Source organism: Apus apus, chromosome 10 (genome assembly GCF_020740795.1).
Source record: "Apus apus isolate bApuApu2 chromosome 10, bApuApu2.pri.cur, whole genome shotgun sequence".
NCBI lineage: Eukaryota > Metazoa > Chordata > Aves > Apodiformes > Apodidae > Apus > Apus apus.
The window spans coordinates 20274151-20286587 of NC_067291.1; the positions used below are offsets into that span (position 1 = coordinate 20274151).

The window sequence follows — 12437 nt, forward strand, 5'->3', positions numbered from 1 at the left end:
CAACCTCCGCGGCAGCTCAGGGAGACGGAGCCGAGAGGAGCTTCCCGGCCCGGGGGCCGCCGGAGGGCTGAGGGACGGCGGCTTCTCCCGGGGCAGCCTGAGGGGGCCCGGCTTCACCCCGCGCTGCTCGCTGCGTGAGAGGGACGAGGCGCCGTCCCCCTTCCCTCCCGGGGAAGCTCTCCGGACGGGACGGCGGCGCCGGGCTGCCCGCAGGGCGGGTGGCAGAGTCCCCCGCGGGAGGCTCGGGGCTCCCCGCAGCCCGGGGGCAGGACCCGGGCCGCTCTCCCCGGCGCCGCGGAGCGCAGCGCGGGGACAAAATGGCGCCGCGATTCAAAGGCTGCGCGCTGCGTGCGGGCGGGGGCGGGGGGCGGGGTCCCGGCGGGGCGCGCTGCGCCTGCGCGCGGAGTTGCAAGATGGCGGACAGTGCGGAACTGAAGGTAAAGCGCAGCTTCAATTCCCTGCGCGATCCCCTTCGCTGTCGCCTTCGGGGCCGCCGGGGCTTTGCTCTTTCCGGCGCCGGGAGCGAGCCGAGCCGCTGCCGGCGCTGTGCGGTGCCTCGCCGCGTTGCCTCGCCGGGGTGGCTGCGGCAGAGCCCCGCCGGCAGCGGGGGCTGAGGGACGGAGCGGGGCGGGGAGCGGAGCTGTCCTCCCCTCGCCGCTCGACCGGCCGCTCTCCGCCGAGCGGGCCCGCGGGGAGGTCGCGGGGGCGGGCGGGCAGGGCTGCCCTCCGCGGAGGGGGCGGTTGGGGTCGGGCCGGGCCGTCGCGGGGCTGAGGGCGGCGGCGGCCGAGGGAGCCCCCGGGAGTTGCCGGCGTTGGGCAGCGCGGCTCGGGCAGCCCTGCGGCGGCGGGGACGGTTCCTCGGGCTCCCCGCAAAGTTTCCAGGGGACTCCGCCAGCGGCGCGGGGCGGGGAGGGAGCCCCAGGAGCGGCTGCCCCCGCCGTTGACAGGCGGCCGGTTCCTAACGAGCGCCCCGGGTGCCGGGGGGGGGGGGGGAGCGGTGGGATGAGCCGCCGGGGGAGCCCCGCTCGCCTCCCCCCGCCCCAGCCCCGGTAAATAAAGTACGTCAGAAGCAGATGTGGAGGAGTTGCAAGGTGTTAGGGTTGCGGTTGTCCCTGTCATCCTGAGAAACGCGTGGAAACCCGGTGCTCGGAGGCACCCTGGAGCGAACGGCTCCCCGGGCGGGACTGCCCGGGATGGAGGAGAGGGAGCAGCTCTTCGGCGTGTCCCATCAGGTATTTTGAGGAATAGTGGCGGTGGAGCAGCGGGTGACGGGCAGCCACGCTGTGCACCCAGCCTCCCTCTCTCCCCTCCCCAACATCCGACAAAAAAAGACCCTCAGAAACTTTCCCGTCCCTTTTGCGGGGGGCTGTGAGCTCAGCCTCGCACCCCCGACACTGTATTTCAAACTTGGAGAATTTCTTTGCGGTTGTCATAGGGTCGTTATTCATCAGGAGGGCTTCTGGCTCGTGCTGTGAAGTTAATACACTGAGAGACACAAATCAGGAGTGCGTTAAACGTGTAACCTGAACTACAGAGTATGTGAAGTATGAGTAAGGAAATATTCTGTCTTTCCCTAGATTTTAGGTAGGTCTCACTTTTCTGTGTGTCAAAGGTTTATTGCGCTTTCTTTTTTAAATGCTTAAAGAGCTGTCAGGATGTAAAGAAGTCTAAAGTCTTGTGTGGGTTCCAACTTTTTGGTGTCTCTGTCTGCCAGGTCAGGATACATAAATCCTCCTTTAAATTCTTCGCTCTCCTTTGTTTTTTTAAGTGTTTTACAGAGTGTGTTGCTTAAGCTGTGCTGTCTGCCAGCCTTTCTGGGACTCCCAGCTAATGAGAGAGTCAAGATGTGATGACAGTCTTCAAGTTTTGTTCATCTTACTGTTGCAAATGCAGTGATACGTTTTGGTAACTGACCCAGGAGTTTTTGGTGTACAGTAGCTGGGATGCCTTTATTAACAAAACTGATTCAAACAGAGTGAAAAAGAGACAACAGCTAGGGTTATATATATTTTTCCAATATATGTTAGGATGGTGGTTAAAGACAATGCTAAAAGGTGTGGTTTTACTAGGAACGTTGACAGTTTATTGATCTCTAGGAGCGTAGAAACCTGAAGCCTCTTGTCCTTTGCAGAGCCTCCGGACTCTGGAGTGTAGTATAGAGGCCTCTACTTTTCTCTTTTTCTTCAGCTTTACAGGTGGATCTTTCATAGAAGTGTATTTCTGTCTGCTTGTCAGCCTGGACTTCTTTATTGATCCCTTTCTGAAGCCTGCATCTTGGAACCAGTAGAGGGAAATTATGATTTTATTTATATATATATATATATATATATGTATATAGTACTGTTTGCTGCCTCAGGGATCTGGGGAGTAAATGTCAAGTTAACTGGTTTATTTTCAGTTTCACTTTGCTGTTCAGGTTATGTAGTGGTACTTGCAAGTTGGGACTGTATCATGGTAGCTCTATATTCTGTGAAAAGTTGGTGGTTTGGTTTTTTATTTGTAGCTATGGGGGCTTGGCAGTTTACGTAAGAAAATAGTTATTTCACCAATTCGTACTTTGAAGACTTAGTAAATTTTTTTTAGACTGTGCAAGGGAAAAGAGGTGTGTGGGTGTGTCCCCTCTGTCAAGAAGGAAAGGGAAAGAAAGACAAGGGAGCATGAAATTCCTGCTGAGAGTTGTAGCTGTCACATGCTGGGTTGCCAGAAGTTGTACAGCTCTGTTCTTAGGGACTGGGTGAGGTGAGTGGTGCTTGGAAAAATGTGGCTAATGGAAAGCTAGGTGGCTGCAGGAATACATCCCCAGAAAACACACTTTTAAAATCCTTCTGTTTTTTTGCGAGTTGAAGGGAGACGTAACTAAGGGAGGGTTTGTGATTAAGCCTCTGCTATTTGGAGAATGAACAGTGAATTCCTTTCATTATTTTAATTTTCTTAGGTAAAATCTTTTCACCTTTCTCCTCTGATGAATTAGTGAATGGCATTGATTTCAGATTTAGTGACTTTGAAAAACTAAAATGTGTTAGTTGTGCAGCAACTCACCTGTCTTGCCAGATAGTTTGTCAGAAAAACTGAGTCAAGTTTCTAAAGCTTTCTTTTTCTAAAGCCTTCCTGTGATAGGAGCCCTGGGGGTACATGTGGGTAATGTGCACACATGGAAATTGTAGAGTGTGATGAGACTGGTGATATTGCCAAACACACAAAGTAAAATTAAAAATCTTGCTTCCTCCAGAAAACAGTGGTCATTCTTACTTGCCTTAAGTTTTCACAAAGTTCCAAATCATGAAATAGCATTTCCTATAATATATTTTCTTACCACAATCAGAGGTATTTCAGTCTCTTGCCCCATTTGTGAATGTTTATGCTATTGGGGGAAAAAAAAAAATCAGATAAGATGAAACATATTTTGCAGATCTGTAAGACTTGTAGGGTTACTGAATTCGTTGGTACTTTGGAAGGTTTGAATAAGTGAAACCAGTAAGTTTTCATTTCTATTGATGAAGCAAGGTAACTGAAAAGTCTGCTGTTCTATGCGTTACCTCCCTAACTCTATATAGGCTGAGGCATATGTGGATTTTCCTGATCTTAATTACTATTCCTGTATAATTGCATACAGACTCTAATTTATCTGAAGGTAAGCTATTTAAAGCTCTAATTGGAAGGAGTATACTTGAGTGATTAAATCTTTCCTTCAATATTTCTTACATCTCTTTAAATTGGTTATTAGATTGTTGTGATCTTTCCCTTCTACTCAAGTCTTTTGGAAATCATGCCACAGTTTGCAATAATCAATTCAATTATACATGGATCAAAGAATGAAAAAGAAAAGCTTATGTTCTGGTATTGTCATTCTTGATACTGTCCTAAGAAGCTGGTTTGGAAAGCACATGCTGGGAGGTTTTCTCCTTTGTTCTCTGTCCTTTTAAGAAAGTGCCTTTGGGGATTGAAGAGTTCCCTGGTGTGTTTCTTGTTAGACACAATTTATACTTTAAAAAAAAAAAAAAAGTGAGCCAAGAGTTTGAATGAAAATTCATAATAGCATTTCCACACAATGGTGATGAAAACAAACCATTGAAAAAATATTCAGTTGAGAAACACCCCTCCCCTCAATACAGGGAAGCAGTTTTTGGAGGGGGGAGGCTGATAGCGTGGCTTTCAGGTGGTGGTGGTAACAGTGACAAATGGATCTCTAGTTATGGAAGTGCAGTTGTGTTAAATTGCATTGTCAGTGCTAATAAGCATATGCCACCTATTTCAGTGTTCAATTAGAATTTTGCTCTTCTGTATTATGAGCTATTTTTGCTTAATCCTTTTAAAAGTTGCTGGTGTTGTGTGTTTCTGTGATTAAAGTCAATATAATCCACTTCTCGCTTATCTGAGTCTATGGATTACATTATTTTCATGCCTGTTACTTGGTGTGTGTCAGTATAATTGTATTTCTAAATGTATTTTGGTTTAGGTGTCTATTCTTGAGCTTTTGATCTTCAACACTGGAGTTGCAGATATCAATGAATAAAACTGGCAGCTGTGCATCACTGCTTAACTGTCAAAGCCCCAATGCATAACACTTATTTATTGCCAATAGAAACCAGATTGCATGTTGTGTACATGTAAATATACCGTCAGCACACTTCTATTATGAACCCCTCATGAACATTAGGGGCCATCCTGGAAGCATTTGAGGCCTGTGCAAGTCAAATCCTTATTCATGGCCACTTGTAGGTACCAGAACCAGTAGTTCACAGCAGTTATTTTTAATGGATTTATAGCTAATTTCTCTTCTGGTCATAAAGGTATTTAGAAATTGCAGTTAAAAGGCTTAGAAGCTAAGAAGCGGTAGAAGAAGCATTTTATTTAGATTCCCTGAGAATAAGGCAAAAATGTTACCTTGGGGAGGGGCTCAGGGCTACTTGGGCAGTGATAAGAATGTTTATGGATCAGCCACAGGAGACAAGTATTTAAAAGCATCCCATGGAGCAGTGCGTAGACAGTTAAGATCTCTTCAGATACTGAAGTTATTTATAAGGATGTAGATGACTGGTATTGTTTATATTCTGACCTGCATTCGCGTAGAGCACAAAGGTAAGTAGAAACTTGTCACTAATGTGTTTGGCACGGAGGATTTTCGTTCCTGTAATCTGTTCTTGTAGAAGTCAACATCTGATCATTTTTCTCTTTAGTGCTGTTACAGTGAAAAACAAAACAGAACTTCCAAGCACTTGAGACTCGAGTGCTCCCTGTAGTTGTTCTGAGATACCCCCAGCCCTCTTCAGTCCTCTAGAGCCTCGCTGCTGCCTTTCTCTGAAGCGTCTCTTGGAATCCTTGATGGTTGTAGTGATGCTGCTTGAGGGAATGGGAGCTGAACCCTGGGCTTAGTCAGCTGGTAGACTCCATCAGTGTGGGGCTTATTGGTCTCTGCTGAGACTGTGGCCTTTGAAGTAATAGTACCTTTCTTGCTGTGAATCAACGTTTTGAAAGGGTTACTGTGTGGGGCCTTGGGAGCCAGTGTCCCAGAGGATTTCTGTCTGGGAATTGGGTTGGATCTCTTGCAGCTTTTCTCCTGCGTGATGGTATTGGTGGTTGGCCCTCTGGCTCTGCAAGGGAAGAATTCTACCTGCAAAGCTGAAGTTGTCTCAGAAATGTCTGTTTACTTTTGCTGCCATGCTTGCACTTTAGAACCTTTTGCTTTGATGAAAAATGTTACAGGTGCACATTTAATGGAAGACTCCGCTTTACTGCCCTCCATAAAAACTAGCAAAAGCCTTGTGAAAGCCCCAGTTTCAGTGAAGAATGCAGACATGGTTTTTACTTTAAAAACCTTGTGTGTCTCTGGCAGCCCAGCTTCCTCAGCTTGTGCTGTCCCCTGTAAGCAGGAACATCACCTCTGGTGGACACACAAGTGAGCCTGCAAGAATCACAGAGAAATGTTTGTCGTGTTCTTAAGGGGGAGAAAAGGAGAAATGTATTGTTTGGGTGACTGCTGTGACAGATGCTGGATTTCAGAATCCTCTTGATCAAGCTCAAGTATTGATTGTCTCATTGCTCTGTCACTGTTCCAGCTCTGTGTAGACCAAGAAATGGTAGGAGTGTTGGTCTGGGCTTTTTAAAATGAAGATGATTGGATTTTATGGTGCAAAAATTGCGTGTAGTATCTTCAGTGGTAGTCTGTTCACAAAAAGAAATGCCTTTCTTAAAAGTAGATTATTCTGCTGGGTAGAGGAGGGGGAAGGTTAGGAGAAGAAAGGAGCTCCAGTAGCTCACAAAAGGGTGCTTATATCTGTAATTTTACTCAGTGCTATTAAAGCCATTTTGAACTAGTCACTGCCATAAAATGTGTCTGTTGCAAAGCAAATTGGAAGCTTAGGGGGAACAGCAAAAAGTGGATGATGGTAAACCTCAGAAAATGAGAAAATAGGGAGTTGAGGATGCATGGGATGGGAAATACCGTTTTAGCTGGCCTTGTTATGATCTTCCAGATTTTCAATAGCAACCAGAACCAAATTAAAGCAGGTAACATTATATTATTGTTCTCTGTGTGCTGTGGCACAGACCTTTCTATTGTCATTTCTTTTCTTATTGTTTTGCTGATACTCCTGTGTCCGTTGCAGCTGTGTTGATCCAGGAGTTTGTCAGCAATTAGCTTAATCTTACACTCTTGTTGGGATTAGGGATGGCTGGAGTTGTGCTGCTGTGTCTCTCCACTGTTGGCATATTCTGGAGGGATACTAGAGTGCTCCATGAGAAAGCTTTCTATTCCAAGACTAGGGGAGAGTGGGAATTAGTAGAAGGTGGGTATTATGGGGCTTGTTGAGAGTATGTGAAACAAAGAAATGAAAAGCTAGTATACAATCAGACCCAAAGGTCAGCCTAAGCTTGACCTTTATGTCTATAGGAGATGATATGCAAGAGATAATAGAGAAGGAAAAGGAGCCTTTAAAGCCCTTGCTGGCTAAGGGCAGAGTCCTAGGTTCTGCAGCAGAACAAAACTCAGTGGGTATGCTGAAGTTTATTTAGCATGAAGGACAGAAAGATAAGTGGTGTTCATTTTATGTGCATCACTGAAGATTGCTCTGTGGTGAACTTCCCTTGTTTTGTTTAGGAAATGGTAATGAGCTTTCTGGATACATGCTAATAAACCTGTATGAGCTCTGCCTCCTCTGCTCCTGCCAGGGCAGCACGGGCTGTAGGTAATGCTTCAGTTGCCACTTTCCATCCTAGAAGTATGTCTAACAGCAGGAGAGCGTGAGAAAGGAAGAGTTTCAGTCTCTACCCTGCTTTGGGGCTGATACACAGCCAACAGCTTTTCCAGAATGCTGAGCTGGGAAGCATCTCTTTACCTCTGTAGATATTTTCTTTATGCCTTTCATGTTTATAGTGTACACTGAGTGCTTTTTCCCAACTTCCAGCCCAGATATGATTTGTTGTTCTAAATTCTTTGAACCGAGAGTTCAGTGGGACTGTCCTGTTAGCTTTTCTTGTTGTTATTTTCAGTTTGACACCTACTTGCTCCCTTGATTCTGACCATAGATTAGTTGGTAATGTTGTTGGAAGGGACCGTGGGAAATCTCCAGTCCAGCCTGTTGCAAGCAGGATCAGCTCTGAGGTCAGAACAGGCTACACAGGACTTTATGCAGTCTGGTCTTTAAAACCTCCAAGGATGAAGGCTGCAACAACCTTTGTGGCAACGTCTTCCACTGCTTACCTGTTCTCATCGTGAAAACATTTTTTATTTTAAATATATATCCACCCTGAGCCTCTTATTTCGACTTATGCCTGCTGTCTCACATCCTTCTGCTGTGTACCTCTGTGAAGATCATGACTGTTTTCTTGATGGCCTTTTTTTACATGTTGGAAGGTTGCCATTAGGTTACTCCAAAGCCTTCTCTTCACCAGACTGGATGAGCCCTGTTTCCCCAGCCTCTTGCCAAATCATCTTGCTGTACCTCATATCTTTGACAGTAAGACAGCACCAGTTTGTTTGGGGATGGGATCTGGGGAGATGATTCCATGCCACAGATGTGGTTCTTGAGGAGTTTTTACTCCTGTGGGTTTCTGTTAGTGAAGATGTATTACAAAATCCTTAATGGTTCCAGAGACGGTCCACAGGTATCACTGGAAAAAGGTGGAGGTTGCTTCTAAAACTTAGATTTCAGAAGTGTTGAGCCTTCTGAGGGAGATGACCACAGGTGGTAGGTGAGTGTCTCTTCACCAGAAGGCTCCATGAGATTCTTACCCATTTTGAAAACTGGTATTCCAAAGCTCTCCCACTCTTCCTTCCACCGCCTTAACTTCATGGTTATAAAGCAGACAGAAAACAGCTCCGGTTTCCTCACTGCTTGGTTGCAGCATTGCCTCCACTTCCTGAAGATGTGTCTTTTGTGGCCACAGCCATTCAAGTGTGCAAACATATGTGATGAGCGGTCTCAGCAATTTGTGTTGGGCAGGAGTTATGTCATAATCTTTGGGCAGAGCTGAGGTAAGAGCCCTGGCTTTCTAAGCTAGGTTTACACTAGGGAAAAAGCCAGTTCTCTTCCAAAGAGGTGACGAAATATAAAAACTGCAGAGCGCTTCAGATAGACTAGATTTTGTGTTGAAGCTGTTTGGCTTCTTCCACTGGGCACTTTCTCAAGCTGTCAGCCTGTATTGTGGCTTTGCTATTCCATACTGTACCAGTCATTGTTGAGCAGCTCTAGGATCTGTCATCTGCAACATTTTCAAGGTGTGGTTTATATCGGGTGCCTTAAGTCCATCAGATCTCAACCTTGACCCTTTTGAACATGTATTTACTTGATGCTGTGACTGTTCTTGAGGCTCACCAAGGGGAGGGGTTGGCACCTGAGCCAGAATGTAGAGGTTAGCAAAATAATTCATACCTAGTTGCTTCTGGGATTAAAATTGGCTCTGTGTATCTCTGCAGAGCAACTGGTAGTCCTGAGAGTCTCCTTGTCAGTCTGGTCTAATCTTGGTCCTTCTGCATATTCATGGTCTGATCGATGTAGCAGTGTATGGGAGGTTCCTCCAGCTTTGTTTCACATGGGACAGTGCCAGAGCCTCCTCCTGGGAAAGTCCGTCTTTTTAAGAAGAGCATCTGGGCTTTTGTTTGCTGTGTAAGCAGGTATCTGCTCTCAGTCTCCAGCCACATGAAGGCATTTACTGTCCCTTAAAGTGGGACAGTTGGTTGAGAATCAGTCAGAGCTGAATGTCTTGCATACCTTTATTTGCAATCTTCAGCAAGATGTTCCTCCTGCCCTCTTTGTCAAGCAGGGTCTGGGCTTAATAAGGCCTCTCTGTTCAGCTTTGCCACTGAAAATATGATTAGTTAGCATGCAGGACAGAATATAGGATGGAAATAACAGCGAGCCTAGTTTTGCTTGGCAATTTAGCATTGGTGCAGCTCACCAATACTTATTTTTCTTTAAAAAAGCAGAGACCAAATACAGTAGGGATAATGTGTTTGGTTCAGGTAAAATCTGTAATCTGAGCTACAGGAACCTGTCGTAAAAGGTTGTGTGGATGACCATGTTTTCTGATACGTTCATTCCTCATATTGTTTCTTGAGACTCCCTTGACAAAATGATCTCACTTTTGTGCAGATGTTGTATCTTGTTTCCCTGGTGCAAAATAAGAGTCTTTGAAACAGTCCCAAGTATTTGTGTAGATTTTCAGCTTATTGAAAAATCTGTTAGAGACAGGTCTGCTCAGGCTGTCTGTGGAGTTGTTAGTGAACCTATAAATACATTGCAGCAAAATGAAAAAAAAAAAAAAAAGAAGTAGGAACTTCAGCAGTGGTACAGAAACAAAGCTGTTCTTTTTCGTAGGCTGTGTGTTGATTTAGCAGTATCTCCTCAGTGAATCTGCTGAGGCCACTTGATGGCAGGGCTTCAAATTTTTTAAATCAAGGATCAGAACTCTTGTCGGTTTGAATTACAAGTATCTCAGAGAATATTTTTTTGAAGGGTGTGCACCCAGGTTTTCATTGAGTTGATTTCCACTTTTACCTCTTTGCTGTTAAAACTTGACTCTTTCAGTTGAGAAGTAACATTTTTTTATTAGAGCTTCTTCACAGTGTTGCTTGGGTTTCTGAGGAAATGGCTAAAAATAAACCTGCATTATAAACTGAATCTTAAGAATGTGAAAGTAGCTGTGGTGTTCAAACCAAGGGTCCATCTGGCCCGGTGTTGTTTCCTACAGCTTCCAGGAGTGTGTAGGGAAAAGCAAAACCAGGACAAATCATGAGAAATAGCTGTCACCTCCCTGCAATATTCTCCTGGTCTCCAGCTATTTTCAGCTCAGTCTTCTGAGCCCAGCAGGGGCTACTAGCTGGACAAGCCGTAATAAATCTGTTTTCCAAGTGCTTATCCAGGTTTCTCTTGAATCTATATAAACCTTTTGTTACCCACAGTATTTTGCTGGGGATTTCTGTTGTCCTGCCTCTTGCTGCGTGAGGACCCTCCTCATTGTGTTTCCAGCCTGGTTCCAGCCAGCTTCACCCACTGGTCACTATATTGTGTAACAAGAGAGACTGGAGAGCTGATCCCTGCCCTTTCTCCTTGTTCTCTTCATGGTTTTATAGATTGTTACCCATATCAGTCCCCACATTCTTTATTTTCTAGGTTGAAAAATCTTAGCTTTTGCCATTTCTGAATTAGGGGAATTATCCTGGACTTCTGTCATCGTTCTGTGAAACTTTCCACTTCTAATGTATTTTTATTTTTTAAGATGAAACCACTAAAACCACATGCCTTTCAAGATCTGGCTGAACCAGATATACACCATATATGGTATATGTAATGATTTCTCATTTGCTCTCTGTTCCTTTTCTAATGATTTCTAGCAATGATGAGTGTGTTTGACTGCTACTGAGCTGATGTTTTCATATGTCTGTTTATCTTGGGCCCGGGAGCTTGCTCTCCTGTGGTAAAGGTCATCCCAGAGCCCATCACTTTCTCTGTACAGCTAGGGCTGTCTGCTCTGCTTTTCCCTATAGGCACCACTTTGCATTTGTGTACACTGGATGTCTCTGTCACAGAGGTCTTTCAGGGATTCTTCACTTCATCCTTACAGCCATGTCGTGTCTCAAAAACTTTGTCACCCCACTGATCACTGTCATTTCTAGGTGGTTAATGAGTAGGTTAAGCTCCATGTGCCAGGACAGGCCCTTGCAGAGCTCCACACATGACCCTTCTCTATTGTTTGGTCTTGGAACAACTCGGACATGTTAGTCATAGAACTTTGAATAGCAAGCTAAGGATCTATGGTCTGTTTTGTTTTTAAATATTATGAATGCTGTAAGAATACCCAGCTTAAATGTGCAGGCTAGATTTTCATAGTTTCCTTTGACCTGTACTATGCTGTTGTTTTTAAACATATGTAGAACTCTGAGGTGGTGCCAAGCTGTTGTAAGGGGAAGCAGAGATGTGTTGAGACTTGTTTCCTATGTTCAGTTAACTAGAAAAGTTTTTTTAAAATGTGCCTTTGTTTTTGGGAATACGTTCACATAGCTTAGTAAAGGGCTTGAGCTAAATTTTACTTGGTTAATTGCACTAACTCCTTTGTTCCTCAGGCCTGTGTATGACTGATGTCGTGATGCCTCCATTTTTATTTTTTCCCCAATACTCAACTGTCTTTTGCTTTTGAAATAGAGGCTGAGCAAGACTGTGAAGTAATGTGATGGTTGCAACATCCTTACCTGGAAGCAGAAGCTGTAAGTTATTTAGTTAGTGTATCAGGAGGCAAAAGGGTGAAGACATTTCATACTGAAATGCTGGGCTGAAACCCAGAAGGTGCTTAATTTTGTCAGGAGATCCTAAATAATTTTTTTTTTTTTTTCTTCTCCCCTGTGCCTTTGGCCTGAATATGTAAAAAGGGACAGGCAGAGTATAAATTCATGAACATGTGAGAGTCATTCAAATGACGTTAATGAGCTGCAAAAGGCTTGTATATATGCAAATTCCCATTCAGAGTGGGATTTGAATGAGTGTGGTTAATGAGGTGGGGCAAGAGTTTGGTCAGTAAAAATGAAAGGAGCAGTGAGGGGAGCAGCATCCTCTCTCTGCCCTGCCAGTGGGGTGGGAGTTGGGGGGGAGGCAGCTCACTGCTGGGTAGGAAAAGTAAGGGAGTGTTTGTATCTGCAGCCAGTACTGCAGAAACACTGAGCATTTTCTGTTTTCACTTGGTCAGGATTTCCATGGAAGTTTCAGCTTTGCTATCAGTTTTCTTAGGCAGCTCTTTCAACTCTGAGTGTTCTTGTGGTTAAAGCCAAGTTAAATGCAGTATCCTTTATGGAGTTGACCTGCAATAGTTTTCATTTATTTTAAATCATAGGTGTGGCTGAAACTTGGCTTATAAAAACCTTCATTCTATCAAGCAGCTTGTTTCCTTGCAGGGCAAGGGTTATTGTGTGAATGGATAATTGAATGCAGTCTTACTTTAATAATACA

General features: G+C 44.8%; 1 protein-coding gene across 3 annotated transcripts in view; it reads left to right on the forward strand.

The window, feature by feature from the left end:
* The first annotated feature begins 393 nt into the window (after positions 1 to 393).
* The window catches only part of PIAS1 (protein inhibitor of activated STAT 1), a 60150-nt gene continuing 48106 nt past the window's right edge, over positions 394 to 12437 (forward strand). The window contains exon 1 of one of the 3 annotated variants that reach the window (XM_051628949.1): positions 394 to 437. In XM_051628949.1, the coding sequence (XP_051484909.1) occupies positions 414 to 437 (24 nt within the window). In that variant the 5' untranslated portion in view covers positions 394 to 413. Of the gene's footprint in view, positions 438 to 1035; positions 1233 to 12437 lie in introns of those variants that run through there. The other 2 variants (XM_051628951.1, XM_051628948.1) reach the window with 2 other exon arrangements.